Here is a 17,984-nt window from a genome sequence, read left to right on the forward strand (position 1 = left end):
GGTTCCCTCAAAGCTGGCCATGGACATCTGATGACCATCATGTACAAAACACCGGTTCCCTCAAAGCTGGCCATGGACATCTGATGACCATCATGTACAAAACACAGGTTCCCTCAAAGCTGGCCATGGACATCTGATGACCATCATGTACAAAACACAGGTTCCCTCAAAGCTAATCATGGACATCTGATGACCATCGGGTAGAAGTCAACGCTCTACAGTTGTATTTAGGTCCATCTACTGAAACAGATGCCAGTACCAAAGATCCTGTGACAACATTCAACATAGAGGCCTGAAGCATTTCATAAATCCATTAAGGACTGATGACATCACGAAGGGGAAAGACATAAAATGGCTGAACTAATGAACATTCTATGGATCTTAATATCACACTCTCACAAAGGATGCCTCTGTTGTACAGCTGATGTTCTAGTATGTGATGCTCATAGCAATATACATTATAGATTATTCTGGTATTTACTGGAACCCAGAGGGTGTGACCCCGGCATTCTGCTGCTGTTAGTTGTGGGAGCCTGGCTCACCTGGAGGCAAGATGGCTTCCATGGTGGATACACAATAATACCCTTTTATCTTACAGACTTTGGAACCTTCACAGGCGAGAGCCTCGGGATATGCTTATCATTTGGAGCAGAACTAATTAGAAATGTTTCTATCCTGATAATACCTTGCCTTCAAGGATCACTAATCCTAAATGGGCAATAGCATCTTACGAAACTACCATCTGTAAATGTACACAAGTTGTTTTATTTTAGGGCTCTTCACACCAGTTAACATATGAAGGTCACATTAAATGGTAACTCCCAGGAGCAAGTAAATGAGTCAGCAAAATTATCCTCTTTAGTCCTCAGTTCATTTATTCCACATTCTGGAGCATCTACTGAATGAGCATGACGCCATCATTTGGCTTAGTAATGGCTGTTATGGTTGGGTAATGGGTGTTGGTATGTCTCCACTGGGGTGGCCAAACGAATCCAGTGAGTGGACCAAGTTGAAATAGTTTTGATTGGAATTGGCCTGGAAGTCAGAATTAATTTGAGTATAATATTATTTTATATTTAAAGCTCTCCTCCAGGTTCAGTCCATAACCCCCTGGTTAAGGCTCCTCATAGGCAGGACACACCTCCCCTACCCCATTTGCATCATCATGCAGTCTGGGCTCACAGTGGAATACACAGAACAGCGCATACATGTCATAATGTGCACACCTATTCAGCAGTGGAGGAAGGCCACCATAGACATTGAAGAAGGCACTGAGAAGAAGAATTATTTAAAAATAGGGGGTCGGGGGTGCCGATTTTTTAAACTAATGTTTCATATCCATTTCAATACTTATGTAATCTCTCCCATCCTCTGGAACTCTTTACCCCAACCTGTCCGACTATCTCCCACTCTGACTGCCTTTAGGCGATCCCTTAAGACTCATCTCTTCAGGGAAGCCTATCCCACCTCAACCTAACCACTCAATCATCACTTTCTCAAACAATTCATCCCCACACAGCTACCTCCTCATGTATCACTGGCCCCTCCCTTTTAGATTGTAATCCCTCAGGGGCAGGACCCCCCTTACCATCTTGTCTTGTATTGTATTGTGATCGTAATGTCTTCCTTATATTGTAAAGCGCTGCGCAAACTGTTGGCGCTATATAAATCCTGTATAATATTAATAATGTGATATAGGACACACTCGTTGCAAAGGTGTCACAGAGCATGATGGATTTAACAGATAAGCTGTTTGTTTTCATACTCTCTCTCTTTCATTGAAACTCACATGCCTAAACAGATCAAGCAGATGGGGGGGTCACACCTCACACTTGTTTAGTTGTATGTGCGGAAGTGAGCTTGAGCTTCTGAGCTCTGTAAACAGGCCCTTTTCTCTCTTTTTTTTGTTTCAACAAACCAGCTTAGAATAGACAGGTAAACTGGAAAAATAAGTGGAGCTACAGCCAAGGGTTAGAACCTCTGTCAGGTCTCATCCAGGTGACTCAGGAAGCAGTGGAAAATCTCCCTAAGAGGGATCAGACGATATAAAAGCCTGATAGCGGTCCTAAACCTTACACACACCCAAAAAAAAAAAAAGATTTTAGCCCGGTGTTGGGCTTTAAGTTGCTGCGTGCAAACAGCTGGATACACAGACTTTGGTTAGGGCCACAACATTATAGAAAGAGCCGTGTTCATGCTCGGGACGGCTGCTAATACTTTATCCTTTATAACGTGAGGAGAATTCCCTGTATGGGGTTATACGTACAGTCCCTGCATCTGGCGTAAAGTCTGTGTGGTATTTATATTCTCTCTTAACTTGCAAGATCACATCTGCTGTCTCAGAGCATCACAAAGACGGCCTTGTTACTCAACTTCTCCTGTTACCAGATCTTTGGCAGGAATATTCCCGTTTTTACTTTGCGGCAGAAAACCCTTAAAGTGAACCCAAGCTTGCCTAAAATATTCAGGTAACAGTAGTGCTAAAGTGCTGCTCCTTGTGGTGTCTACAAGCAGATAGATCAATCCTTGTATGCCTGTGGAACCCCCTTGGATCGACTTCTGGCCAAGTCATGAGTAAACCCCGCCCTCTGACAGGACTAATTCCATCCTCTTTCATGTGGATATCCAGCGGCAGATCCTCTATTGTTTTAATCGTTATCTTTTACTTCCTGTTGAGAGTTTATTCGTGGAGATAAAGTGAAAAGAAAACTCTTTGGCAGAGACATAAAGAGAAATAAAATACCCTTTTTAGTACAGAGGAGGATTAGAATTCCAGTCCTGTTTTTATTGCTGTGTCCTTACTGGCTAGATTTCCTAGCCAGCAAGTAAGGTGAAACCTTACTTGCTAAAAATGTGACAGGCTGTGCCCAGGATAGGAAGTGAAGGGAAGTAAAACAAACAGTGAGGGCAGATCTTCTCAATGGATAGGCAGACAGCAATAAAAACCTGGCGGGGTTTTTAGCTCTTCCCAACAACATCTGAAACACAAGGGTCTTGCTTGTAATTACACCTTAAATTGTGGCATTTGACAGTTAAATGGGCAGCGCTTAGCATTTGGGTGGAGCTTATTCTTGACTTGGGCAGCAGTCAAGGAAACCTGTACAGCCTTGGCCTAGGATCCACAAGCTAATGACCTAATAATAATTTTTAAAAAACCAAAAAAACTTAAACTTAATGACCCGAATACTTACTTGGTTCTGTGGTCACATGATGTAGTGGGTCCTGAATCTTCTCTCTTTTGGATTGCAGTGACTGAGAGTCCTTCCGTTGTCTACATCATTGCCTTGTGATTTGGAAACTTCCCATTGGGTCCATCAGCAGGTCTTAACAAGGTCTGCAGAGAGTGAGAGTCCTTCCGTTGTGTACATTACTGCCTACTGATGTGGACATCTCCTATTGGGTCCAGCAGGGTCTTAACAAGGTCTGCAGAGACTTATAGTCCTCCTGCTGTCTACATCATTGCCTAGTGATGTGGAAACCTCTCTTTGGGTCCATTAGCAGGGTCTTAGCAAGGTCTGCAGAGACTGAGAGTCCTTCTGTTGTCTACATCACTGCCTAGTAATGTGGACACCTCCTATTGGGTCCAGCAGCAGGGTCTTAATGAGGTCTGCAGAGACTGAGAGTCCTTCTGTTGTCTACGTCACTGCCTAGTGATGTGAACATCTTCCATTGGGTCTATCAGCAAGGTCTTTACAAGGTCCTGGAGGGTCACATGAGGATGGATTTAGGTGAGTAAAAAAGGGATAAGGAGGGTTTTGTTCAAAGACAACGGGAATGAGTTGGAGGGATTTCCCATTTTACTCAGAAATAAACTTTTATTTTTAAACTCCAAATGTATATAAGTGGAGGTTGAAGCTTCTACCTTAGGTCTAAGTCCTCCTAACTCATAACAAAGCCAGTTGTAGCGCAGTTGCTCCTTGGTTTCATAGATGACCCCCACCCTTGCCAAGAGAACTTCTGGTAGTAATTCGTGGACACAGCTGAAAGCATTTGCAGCAAACACTTAGGGAAATCATCATCACAATGTGAAAAGAACCCATCAACACTCGCAAATAGTTTTTTTCACTCTCCCCTCCAAGCTAAAAAGGTTTTATGCTTCATCCGCCCCACTGTTTTGACAACACCAGCTTGGCCTTACATTTTTTAACACACAACAAGTATGTTTATATCTGCTCTCATATGAAAACATCAAGTGTGTAAGGCCTACTGGGAAAATCCTCTTCCCTCAGCGTCAGGAAATTCGAGCAGGTTCTGTGTTAAGACGAGACGCCTGAGGACAATTCATTAAGGATGCCGGGGTTTTGTGCAGCATGTCCATCTTGCTCCTGTGCACCTGTTGACTACAAAGACTGAGGGCGGCCATATTGATCTATAATTCATGACAACTAGTAGGCATTAGCAACATTGAAGGAAACTTTTCTTTGTTTGGCAACTGCTAGCCCCCCTGGTTGTCATGCTGAGCCTCATCCTTCTATAGTATGAGTGATTGACTAAGAACAATTATGCAGATAAGGATCCATGACTTTTCTCTGACTTGCTTGTTCTCTGTCAGAGGCTATGAAAGTACTGAAGCCAGGGGGTTGGCCTAACAGCCAGGCCACTAGCAATATCAGAAGTCAACAATGGCAGTCCTACTGACTGGTCTGCTGATAATGCCCAGGCCCCCCCTGGCACCAAAGGCAGTGTCCTAGATGTCCTTAACCATCATCCCAAGTATGATTCTTTACTTCTGATAATCCATTTTACTGTCACTAGTAACTGCATTCCCAACCTCCTCACACACAATTTTCAAAAATATGTCATTATACAACCTGGCTTTTTTGTTTTAGAATCCCATTCTAAGCTCTGATGAAGGAGGAGTGTCGTTGCCCCTGAAATGCCTTGGCTGGTTTTGTTTGATTGAATGATGAACAATTAAAGGTACTTTTGGACTCTTTCACCTTTTTGGTTTGGTGCTCAGTTTATCTATACTGGTTTATCTATAGGCTGGGTTCACACCAGATGCGTTGGGGCTGCGCTGGCCATTTCCAGTGCAGCCCCAATGCAAGACAAGGCAATTTGCCTTGTCACGGATGGGCTTGGTTCACACCACCGCAATGCACAGTAAAACCACTTTGGACCACGCTATGCCTGTAGAACCTAATGAAATGTCACTCGGCGCAGCTAGTGTGAATGGGGCCTTAGTCACTTCTGGGTACCCAAAGCCTTACCAAAGCCAATCAGCTTATTTGAAACTTATTTGCATTGGAACCATTTGAATAAGCACCCCAGCGCATTATCAATGTGTCCCCTGGTTTTTTAGGAACCTAGAAAAACCCCTACACCCAAGCCCCCCTCCCAAGTAGAAAGCACCTGCAAAATGTTCCTCTAATGTTGGATTTTTAGTAGTTAGAGTGGATACTTACTGTACATCCTAGGGGGGCTTGGATCCAAATAAAGGATATTCTCTCCAAATGAGGGACTGTTTGCAGCTCTGCTTTTATGCAGATATAATTATAAAAGACATAATAATCATTCATCACATAAAAATGAATTTGCTTCAGTCGCTGTCTCTTTCTGCTCACAGTTGAGGTTGAAAAGGGTTTTCTAAATATTCAATCATTCTGGAGCCGTGCAATCCAGAGTTGCGGAATGGCTTCGTATGCACATATGGTGCCATGGTGTCTTTCCGCAGTGCCAAGACAAATCTTGAGAACATTGTGTAATCCCTCCGCGTATTCAGATGTAGGTAAACGTCTCTGTTCCTCTTGGCTGCCCCGAATCGTGCAGCTGAATATTAGATGAGTTTTTGGCAGCATTCGAATGGCTCCCATATTATTTGTTTAAAAAGCAGAATAGAATTTGGGCGCAGTTATTATTTTGAATACCGTTTATGAAACAAAATGTGCAGTTTAACCGGGGAATAATATCGGCCTTATCGAGTCTGGATGTTCAAGGGTTTCTCCATGAAGGAGCTGCTTAGCTTTGCTTTGCCATCCTGGGAACTTCCTGTCCCATAATTCCGCTGAAGGATGCAGCAGGTATCACCAGGTGTAATGTTTCTGTCTAAACACATTGAGTTATCATTGCAATGGTCACCTGGAAGTCATTTTTGATGTGTCTACAAAAACACTTTTTTCATTTGGAATACAGTAGGAAATGTTTAGAAACTTCTGTTGGGATCTGCGTTCAATGTTTTTTTTTATTGAGCATTAAGTAGAATGCATTTAGGCAGTTTGCATAGGTGAACCCAGAATTGGAAGAATAATTAAATGATCATGGTTGTCATATAGGTAGCATTAGGGTGGGATGTGTATATAGTGCCACCTTAAAGAGACATGACATTGGATCTGGAACTTCCCCAGCCTGGGTTTTGTTCAGTGTGAGCAAAAGAAGAAGAAAGAAGTACAGCGTTGGATGAGGAAAAAGTAGGGGGGTAGGGGGTCGGAAGGTCTGCAGCTGAGGGAACATTTCAGGACTCAGAGGTGACCCTATGCGTCTGACACAACCTTATGTTATGTCTACAGGGTAGGAATTGAAGAGAAATCTCCACAATGTGTCAGAAATCGAATAAAGAAAAACACATTTCCTACTCTGTGCAAGGTGGAAACATTTTTTGTCTTTAGATATACTTTAAGATGCCCCAATTGCTTGTCATTTGACCACCACAATCACATGAGCTTTGCCCTTTTCACTGTCTGAAGCAGAGTATTTGTGCAGCTATGGTGGCCAGTCGAGGAGGAGTCAGGAGGACTTCCGCAGCTTTTAGGAACATGTATAACTGAGCCATTGGATTCGACTGATCAATAAATCATGCCTGGAAAAGGTCAATCTAATTCATATGGAGTGCATTGACTCAGGTGAGGCAGCCCTCAGCACAAACAGTGTGCCCCTTAACTAGGGGACCCAAGTTTAAAAGCCATGTATAAAAAGTCTAAATGAAAGTGTCAGACCAAAGAACCAAGAGTCCAAAAATCTCTTAATGTCGATGTCCATACCAGAAAATCATAGAACAGCCAACAAATTTCTGGGGCTCAAAGATCTTCTCCTTCTTCTTTAGGAGTATGGATGAGCTTTGGGTTCGAGTTCAACCATGAGTTCAACCTGAACCCAGTCTGTTCACAGTACGTTGAACATGCAAAGATTTTGCCAGTTCAACCACCGCCAAACCTCTGTCTATGTCCTAGTAGCCCACACAATGCAGACATCCCAACCTTCCCGGACGCTCCTGGAGTCTCCCGCTATTAGATAGCAGCTCCCGGCCCCCGGGAGAGAAACACTTCCTCCCGGAAAGATTTAATCTGCATTTAATCGAGCAGATTAAACCTTTCCCTGCGATAGTTTTTTTTTTTCTTTTCTGACATCGGGAGCCGCGGCCCGACCGTCAGTCAGAAAAGAAAAAAAAAGGCATACGAATGCATAGCTAGATTCCTATTGGCTATTGCACTCTGCAATAGCCCACTGCTGGAATCTAGCTATACATTCTTATGCCTTTTTTTTTTTCATTTATTCTGACGACAGCAACTGTCAGAATACGGAAATGAGAGGGACACCTCCCTGAAATTGCTTCTTTCAGGTTGGGATCCCTGCACAATGGTATTGGTTGACTTGTGATTGAGCTGTGCAGCATCAATGGTTTCTAGGACACTGACAGACACACTATGACACTGTAGTGCCGCCAGCTTCTTAGCAACCAATGGTGGTGTGTGGTCCTCACATCATCATTGGTTGCTAACACACTGGCGGCCCAACAGCATCATTGGTTGTTATGGCACACCCTTCTGCGTGCTAGCAACCAGTGACACTGTGCGGCCCATCTCTAACATTCTGACAACCAGTGATGCCCCGTGGGTCGCAGGGCATCATCATTCGCTAGAACACAGATGGCCCTGGCTTCTGTTCCCTTGGATGTTTGCCAAACTCGGATTTCTGATTAGATTTGGTAAACGACCAAGCAAACTAAACCCAGGTCAGGTTGTTCATCACTAGTTAGGAGGCCTCAAAACCAACAAAGTCACCAAAATTAATTATTTGGAGGATGAGCGGTGAGAAGTATCCGGCAGCAATGTAGCAGCACGTTCTTTTCACTGAATGAGAGTGCTTGTGCAGCTATGACAGGCCAGTCAAGGAGGACTTCCTCAGCACTCAGGACAGCGATGATGACTCAGCTCTGACAGATGAAGGCCCACCATCTTCCCTGACACAGCAGACACCCTGACACTTGTGTAAACATGCCCTGGCTCTGTGCAGATGGCCGCTCAGCCTGCCGCCTCTCTCACCCCGGACAATATGGCCCTTGTATGGGAGCCTCGAGTGACGCCAGGCGCCAAAGAACATAATAAGCACACTGACATCACTCAGGAAGGGCCGCTGAGGAGATGATTGTGTCCAACAGGCAATAAGTGCACTTCAGCCCCGACAGCCAAACTCAAATATTTATTGTGAACATAATTAGAAGAGATACATCAGAAACTGCGCGACCATTATTAGGAAACAGGTGCGGGACGGACTGGCGGCGGGTTTGAAAGGGTCGGGCTGGCCAAGACTAATATTTCGGTCCACCGAAGTTTATGAAGTGCAAACTTTTTAGATCTGAACCTCAAATGTTTAAAGCCAACTCAAAGCTCAATTTGCAGGGCGAATGGCTCTGCAAATTGTTTATAGATAGACCCCAAAATACGAATAGGCCTTATTGGTGCGTATAATCCCACCAGGCGTGCACATCCGCACATTATGCATGCCTGTGCAGAGACCTGCTCCCAGGAGGGACAGCTGCTACATGTCATCGTGTGCAGCCGCTTGTACCTCCCTATGGGAGGACGCGGCTGCACGCGGCTACATGCCGACCTGAACCTGCACATGTGCATGTTCTGATCAGCATGCTTGAAGAGCATGTGCATGTAGACAGGAAGAAGCTGAAAGGGCTGAAGGAGATCTGCAGCAATGAAATGCAACAAAGGATAAAAAAAGATAAAAACTGCATAGAAAAATAACATGGCAATTGTTCTTAATATATAGTACTGTACATGCGTTCTTTTGGTGGATTTTAGTGCACAGCTGGCCCAGTACTGGAAAAGCCAGGATATTTCAAGCTATTATAATTTGCTTCCAAGCGATCACCGAAGAGTTATGGAGTTTTTCCCTCCGATGACCAGGCCTGTTTTTCCCACCTGCAGCAGAATTCACGGTTTTCCCCCATAAATAAAAGGCCAGCAATTAGAGTTGTGGATTTTCCACCCCTGCCAGCGTACGCTGTGATACCTGATACCCTCACCTCTTGGTTAGAGATCAGCGGCCGCCCTTCCAGAGAATGGATGGAAAGTTCTAACCAGTGCCAGAGCCACAGGCAGCAATATGGAATTATGGAATGTCTTTACTTAAAGGATAAGTACAATTACAAATAAAGTGCACGTATCTAAACCACCTATCCCCCCATCTAAAGTATCCAAGTATCCAACGCACCCCCACTCATGCTTACCTAAGGCCCATTGGTTTCACATTGGTGATTTTGTAATAGCAATTCGTAGCAGCTACAGAATCGCTCTTTTGAGTTTTTGTTGCTAGAAAAATACATAAAAAATACATTGCAGTTAAAAAAGAACTCCAGGAACTTAAAAAGCGTACACTTGCAGAAGGCCTGCTCACACATTGCAAGGGTAAGAGTTCAAAAGTTTAAAGGTAAATTAGGTTTGAGTTTAAAATAAAGGAAAAAAGAAAAGCACTGTGGTACACTTTAGCAATGCATGGCAGCACATGTGCACAATGTACACCAGCATGTGTATATTGTGGGCACCTTAACACCCCCCCAACCCTCCAACCCCCCATGGTGTGAACGAGCCCTTAAAGGGGAATGAAGCCATTTGGGTTCTAGCTGGGAGCTATGTATTCAAATGGCAGCCAAGAACAAAAAAAAATTGTCGGCGCTCTACATAATCCCGAAAATACCTTCAGTAATCAGACAGAGGGGTGACCTTGGCCATTCCGCCTTTTATTGTGACTTTGGGACATTGGAGTTAATGACCTTTTTAGACCTTTTATTGTGTCCTGCTATGTAAAATAAACAATGTCCTAAAGGTGAGCTGGCTGTGACGTTGGGACTGCGGAGTTAATGAAGGACACAGACAGGTTCACATGTCCTCAAACAGTTGTCAATTAATTTATGAAGAGGGCATATGGGAAAAGGTTAAAATGTAACAAGAGAACGTAGAAAATCAATAAGTATACAATGTAACAACACCTCCGAAGTGCAGGCAAGGGCATCTGTTAATCTCAGATTATTTCCAGGTCACCCCTCAATCCCAGATACACGTCATACATTTTCCTTCACCCTGACTCTGATACGGTGCCATGCCCTGCCCATCACCAGAAAATTCAGCACAAGGGCTTGTATTGGTCGTTGAGGCTCTTATGTTCGGTTGGTGAATGGGCAGGGTGGTACGAAGGATGAACACGATAAAGACAAACTGAACTCTGGAAGCTGTGCCCAAAATAAGATGCTGGATTTCCTCCAGCCAGGAAATGAGGCGGAGCTTTATCTGACTTGCTGCAGCTTCTAATGCACATTGTGATAACCTTGCAGTGTAGAGGAAGCAATTTCAGTGCAGAATAGAGAGAACAATTGTGCAAGACTGCAGGGAGGGCCAGAGTTCTAAGCCTAAAACTAGCCCCCATCCCAAGTGCCTAATGCTAACTTAACCCTTGCTGATCTCCATTTACCTTATCAAGCACCTAAACTATGGGGTCACCCTACACCAGAAGCTCCCAGGTCCTGTGCTTAAAGGGGAATTATGAGGGGAGTGCTTGGCACTCAGCCTCATAATCTGAGCCGACCTGTGACAATGAAACCGTCACAGGTCGACTCAGTAGATCGGGAAGTGAGCGAACACATACCGGCGCTCGCTCACTTCTCGATCTATGCCCGCCGGTGAGCCGTGACAGGGGAGTGACTGGATTCCCCCCTCCCCTGTCCGATCCTCCAGCGCTGACTGGGGGAACGGACAGGGGTGGGTATTGCTGGCTCTGCCTCTAGATAGGCAGAGCCCGCTGTCACTCATGCAGCTGGGCGGATCCAGACATAATTGTCGAGATTCGTTTCAGCTCGCGGTATACTGAGCTTTGGGTGACGGAAGGACGCTAGTTTGTGTCCTCCCTTTACCCTAAGGAGAACTATGGGGAAAAGCCCCTGACCCCATAGTTCTCCTTTAATTGCCGAGATCCCCTCTCTATAGACTATGATTCAGTGGGATCGTTCCCTGACTTCCATCAAAGGCACATGGCCAAAATAGGAATTTAGGATCGAATTCCTAGATATGTCTCCAATGCCACCAGGCGTAGATCAGACATTCCGTCCGTGATGCAGTGTCATTCCATTGGTATCTTGACAAGGAATCCCATAGCTTCAGCTTGAGATGCTGAGGAGGGACAGAGACCATCTCTCAGCATCTCCGGGGTGGTCGCACATACTTTCTATACTTCTGATTTATCATAAAACAATGGAGTCTTCTTACATCAAACTATAACTTTGTGTCAACAAGAGGCCAGAAGAGAGATAAGATCACCATGGAATCTTATCTATAGCCCTCGCTGTCTTCATGTATGATAATATTGCTGGCGCAGAAACCCAGAGAGTTTGTTTTCCTGGCCGTGCGGGGTCTACCTTTACTTTATTCATACAGAATTCCTGTTTATTTTATATTGTTTCTTCCCGTTTAACACGTCGATACAATGTTTTCATGTTACAATCGCAAGCTGACTTCCGTTCTATGGTCGCTTGATCCAAAAGGGCACCTTACAGGAGGAGATGATGAATATTATTTGACTCATCTTGTTTAAATGTTTTTATAGTTTACAATAATTTTTAAGGGCTCCTGAAATTTGTGAATAATGCAAAAAGACTATTTTATTATTCTGGTAATTTAATCAACCTTATAAACCATATGCCAACATAATAATATTAATCTATATGCTTTATAGGTCAATAAATTAATATATATGTATTAAGGTTCTAAAAGTCTTTTTTCTATGCATAATTTGTAATATTATATGTACTTGACCCCAGCTCCGAACATGCATGCCACTTGGCAAAGTCATTCCCATGAATGGGGCTGTACTCATAGTGGACACAGCCATCCAAAGGGGTACCGTCCTACCCATAGGAATAAATGTGGTGACTGGTAGCCATGAGCTCTGAAGATCTCTTTGGCCTCCAGCAGAGTTTAAAGTGACATTAAAGGATAATTCCCCCCCATGTTAATGTCAACACTTACCTTAACTATGAGGTGAGTGGGAGGGGGCGGGTACAGCTGGCTCTGCCTCTAGATAGGCAGAGCCAGCTGTCACTCACGCAGCTGGGCGGATCCCGCCATAATTGTCGGGATCCGCTTCAGCTGCGGCATCTCAGTATACCGCGAGCAGTAGCTCGCGGTATACTGTGGCATTTAAGTATACCGCGAGCTGCAGCACGCGTCCATAGGCTTACCTTGTGTCTCTGCTCGTCTCCCGGCCGAGAATCCGAACTGCGCATGCGCCCGCCCCAAGATTCTTTGCGGCCGCACGAACAGTTCCGGACTCTCGCCGCGGGAGCGCGCAGCGATAATAAGGTCAGTCTAAACCGCTGTTTAAGCGGGTTTTTGTTTTTTTTTAAAACTTTTTGCCTATATCTACTGCTCGTCAGCAGTAGATATAGGCAAAAAAACGGGAGGCTTTAGAACCCCTTTAATTGCACACAAATTCTTAATTGGCTATAAACACCTCTAGGTCAAATTATCTCTGTGTCATAAGTGTCATCCATAACAAAAATCAGGGCACTTATTGTTAGTTTGGGGGGACCACCTCATGATGCTGAGGAAGTTTTTTAAAATAATATGAGGGAAGAAACTGCAAGACGCTCCAAAAAATACATTAAATTAATGGGGAGCATTGAAGGAAGATTGACTGTGAAATCCCACTGTCTCCTGTGTTAGGCGTTTCCAGACATTATTGATGGAGAGATATATATGAATTAGATGTGAGAATTTCACTCCCACTCGCCTACGACTCATAACACACCCAGACTTATTTTTTTAGTTGATTTAATAGAAAATTAAATATTATCCTTTAAAAACGTTGAAAAATACTCGAAAGACTGGTTGGAATGGGGACTTTGGCCATAGCCGTGTTTATTCCTCACACTCTGATGATCATTATTGGGCATGGAGTTCACCAGAGCTTCACAGGTTGCCACTGGAGTCCTCTGCCACTCCTCCATGACGACATCACGGAGCTGGTGGATGTTAGAGATCTTGCGCTCCTCCTCCTTCCGTTTGAGGATGCCCCACAGATGCTCTATAGGGTTTAGGTCTGGAGACATGCAACAGATTGACAAAAAAAAAGCAATTTTCTTTACAATGCAATGATGGCACAATGTTGAACATACCGAAAAATAGATTTAGGGTTTACATATACGTCATGCGGCTCATTATTGGTCACATGACACATTCTCCATGTATTAAGCCTGTGAATGATGACTCGTTTGAAGAGCTGTATCTCGCAGTTTATAAACAGCCAATAAATCTTCCGATATTAACGTTTCCCTTTCTTCACAGGAACCGAACTGACCGTTGCTGCTGATATCTCTCCTACCTCAACATGGAACTCTTCCAACGACCTGGAGAAAGGTACGGAAAGCCGAAGGATTCTTTTGCAACACCTTTTGATTTGATAATATGTGCTGAAACGGAAATTTTGGTCATCTGGTAATCCCTTTGACGTTTAATTACGGAGATTTGGGAAATTTGATGGACATGTTAGTTATTTTCCCACCTTTTAAAATGTTCCACATGGGGAAAGTGTTTCAAGATGTGATGTGATCCTTCTTAGGACAGAAGGCGTACTTGGCTTGGTGGGTCTGTTCTTCTGCAGGGTGGTCCATGGGTCCATGCAGTGATGGGTATGATGGTTTGGCAGGTTTTTCCTCCTGCAGGATAGTCACAGTTCATTGTTGAAAGGGGATGGGGATTATTGCATTGGATAGCTAACCGTGATGGTTCAGCTGCTTCGCCCTCTTTTCGGTCAGCAGTGGCTGTGGATGTCTTGAAGACAAGTAGATATGTATGTGTAGTGATAGAACCACATGACTGGACCAGGATAGCAGTAGGAATGGAAAGTATGATTCCTTAAATTTGTAGGCTGCCCCAGGGGCGTCCCGAGGCCGGGTGACACCCCGTTGTGACGTCATCGCGCGTGTGCGCAATGACATCATCGCGCATGCGCGGTCATCTAATTGACACCTGCCGGCAGCCATCTTGGTGATGGATGCCGGCAGAGAGAGGAGGGGACACCGGGGTATGCTGCCGGGTCCCCTCCTCTCTCCTGACACTGTCGGGCTCTCGGTCCATGACCCAGTGCCCGACTTTTTAGAGGGGGTGACGCCAAAATGACTGTCAGTGTTGTCACCCGTGTGCGGGCCGCACCCCCCTTGTGTCGCCACTGAGCTGGCCGCCTTGTGTCGCCACTGAGCTGGCAGTGGGGAAGCTAGACATTCTGTCACCCGGGGCAAAGGTTTAGTGTTGCTCCCCCACCAGGGGGGAAGTTCTCCATCTACACACCCAGCGGCACCCCTCCTAAAGCGGCACCTGGGGCACACGCCCCCCCACCTAGCTTCCGCCCTGACAGGGGTTTCCCAAGGAGTCCCCAGAAATCATTGTAGAATATTGGAAAATGGAGAGCGCAGCACTGATTAATTCAGTCCTTTGTGGATTTTTATTAGAGGCGATGTAAGGGAAAAAAGGCAACGTGATTCGCGGCTCACAAACCCCCTTCTTAAGGGCTTGTATGCTGACAATGATGCACGATTATACGCGACAGCTAGTTATAGGAATTTAAGATTGTGTAATCCCAGTATGGGGTTTTTATAGGATGTGAAGGTAAGAAATCCAACACACTTCAGGGGAGCACAGATCCCCCTTCGGCAGGGCTTGTATGCTGGCAATGGTACATGATAATACTGGACAGGTAATTATTGGAAATGGCAATTATGAAATCCCAGCCAACGTTGCCTGTCAGAAAAATGTCTATTTGTTTGCTCTGGATTCATTATTGAAAACAAGTTTGAGAATGTAATATTACTTTAACCTCTAATAGTGCAACGTTTGTGACTGATGATGATGGCGTTATTGGTTGCATTTAGTCATTATTATTATTATTATTATTATGTGCTAAACCCATTAAAAAAAAAACACACTCAGAGCATGGAGCGGGGAGTTCTGATTGATTGCTATGCGCTTTTATAAAATATTGCCTGGAGTGATAACAGATCCTCGTGCCTTGTAATTGTAGCTGTCTGGTCTTGCGATTTTTTGGATGTGGGTGTTGTGTTTGCTGCCACGACCCCTACTCATTAGTTATGGGATAGGGCAGGAAGGCACAGGAGAGAATGGGAGGGTATGCCGGGAAGTCTGGGGGGGGGCACACAAGGGTCACCAGGAATTGAGAAATAGGTGCCCCCTGCATATACATGTATCTGTATCGGGTAACACAATCTGATCCCAGCCTGCTCCTCTTTATCAATGGTTTATATAAGGGGCGTCTGCAGGCAACATGTGAAACCATTGAACTTCTATCACATGAAGAGATCATCACTGTTACAGTTTTTTTAATTATCTGTAATACGAGTTCTATAAAGTTTAATGTTAGCAGGTTCAGGATGCTTCTCGCACTCCTTGTGGACAGGGGTGCAGCCGATGACATTGTGCCGCTCTGCGCCCCAATCCCTTATGATACATTGTGTGACTGGAGCTGCCATATGGGAGGTTCTTGGAACCTGGGAACTCACCGGTCTGCATACTCACCAGCACATATCTGGGATGATTCTGAAAATAAGGACGGTGGCAAACGCAGAGAATTAAATAGCGGACATTCAGCCAGCTGCGTTCCCTAAATCAGTTCAAAGGCAAAATCTTCATGTTTGACTGGAGTGCTCCTTTAAAAGCATGGCCCACCTTTCCTATCAGGTTTCATGTTACACCCTAAATCTGGTGTGAAACATGGTCACATTTCCCAACCCCCTCCACCCTCACACCAAGCCCCCCTTACACCACTCCCTCTATCACACACCGCTAACCCTCATACACAATACCCCCCTTACCCCACAGGGTGCTTCTCCCTAGACCGCCCTGAGTATATTTAAAGTCTTCAGCATCCAACGTTTTCAGGGATGCCTGGTCACCCCGAGGTCTGTGGTTCCTTCCTGTAGTGATGGAGGGGCTGATGGAAGCAACCACAGCTCACAGCGGGGGGAACAGGCAACATTGGAAGTGTCAGATGCTGAAGATTCTTTAGCAAGTGGGACCAACCCTAACTCTAGGGGACCAAATAAAGAAGAAATACCTAATCCTTGATTCAGCTTAGCTGCTAGACTGGTCCCCGCAGCCTCTCTTCACCTCCACTCCAGTTGTCTCTCAGCACCCTCATGTCTAATACACTGTAATGGACATGATGACATGACGGGACATAGAGCACTGGGGAGTGAGGCCGCGGGGACCGGTCCAGCAGCCAAACAGGATTGAGAATCAGGTGAGTATTTCTTCTTTATTCAGTCTCCTAGACAAAAAATTAGCAGTTAACCCTTGCAGAGCGGGAGGAGGGGGGCGCAACTGCAAGAGTTCTTAAATTTCCTGGAGTTCCTTACTAAATAGTTAAAAAAAACATTCCCTGCAGAGAAAAGAACGAATACTTACCTGTTCCGCCCCATCAAATTCCGCTCTCTTGAGCTTGACCTTGTTCCAGTGTTGTGTGCTCTCACGCTGTGGTTGCTTCCACCGGCCCCGCCATCACCACAGGAAGGAACCACAGACCTCGGGGTGACCAGCCACCCACAGAAGCGTTGCTGAAGACTCTTCAAGAGAGTAGAGATCGTCCATGTGGGCAGCAGGACAGATATTAATTCTTTTCTTCTGGACTGAGGTTCTCCCGTGACTTCAGGTCACCCCTGTTCAGTCTCTCTCCCTTCCATGGAACATGTGTTGATACTTAATGAACCAAATCCAAGTAGTACATAACATCCAGAGATCCCGTCACTCAGTCTATTGATGGCCAGTCTCGTTCACTGGAGAGTCATCCATAATGTCCGAGAAGAAGAGGAATTTGTCATTCTAATGTCCATCTTGAGACACATCACCAACTACGCAACCTTCCGAGGACACGTCAGGCCTGGTGGGTGAACTGTAGTCTAAAGGTCAACTTTCTTATTGGATACAGCAGCCAAAGTCCCTGGTTTATTTTTTAAGCTGAACTCCGGGATAAGCAAATATAATCTAAATACAAGAGCCATGCGTATTCTTCCTGGAATCTTGATGAATGTCTTCCAGATCTGTGAAACTTGGAGCTTCCTGTAATAAAAAACGATCACTGCTGCTCTCTCTCCTTGTGCAGGGTGACTGGTCCTGTCTCCGCCCCCTCCTGTAATAAAGACCACTCACTGCTGCTCTATCTTCTTGTGCAGGGTGAATGGTCTTGTCTCCGCCCCCTCCTGTAATGTAGATGGGTCACTGTTGCTTTCTCCTTGTGCAGAGTGACTGGTCTTGTCTCCGTCCCTTCCTGTAATGTAGATGGGTCACTGTTGCTCTCTCCTCGTGCAGGGTGACTGGTCTTGCCTCCGCCCTTTCTTTTTTTCTCTGCAGGCAGCCTGTACTGAGTAGCCTTTGTACAGGAGCTGTAAAGAGCAGACATTGCTGTTCCCTCTCCTTGTGCAGGGTGCCCGGTCTTGTCTCTACCCCTCCTGTAGTTATTGTACGGGTAGCCTGTACTGGGCGAAGCCTACAGGGCCCCTCTCACACCTCTGCTCTATGCACAGCACAGTAATGATGTCACTGCTACTTTTACAAGATAATATCTTTGATATATATGTTTGTTGCACACATCCTCAAATGTTATCCTTTGTGGTTGTTGAGTAAAATATTTCAGTCAAGGTTTTTGTGCCCAGAGCTCATCTTTTATAATATTAAATAAATTATAAAATCCAGCAGTGA

General features: G+C 45.1%; 1 protein-coding gene across 1 annotated transcript in view; it reads left to right on the top strand.

Moving 5' to 3' along the window:
- The window catches only part of ROR1 (receptor tyrosine kinase like orphan receptor 1), a 194,651-nt gene that overhangs the window by 114,091 nt on the left and 62,576 nt on the right, over positions 1–17,984 (top strand). Inside the window, exon 2 of the mRNA XM_018553870.1 lies at positions 13,563–13,634. Coding sequence (XP_018409372.1) covers positions 13,563–13,634 — 72 coding nt within the window. The remainder of the gene's footprint in view (positions 1–13,562; positions 13,635–17,984) is intronic.

The sequence above is a fragment of the Nanorana parkeri genome, unplaced genomic scaffold, assembly GCF_000935625.1.
Source record: "Nanorana parkeri isolate BGI_ZX_2015 unplaced genomic scaffold, ASM93562v1 scaffold131, whole genome shotgun sequence".
Taxonomy (NCBI): Eukaryota; Metazoa; Chordata; class Amphibia; order Anura; family Dicroglossidae; genus Nanorana; species Nanorana parkeri.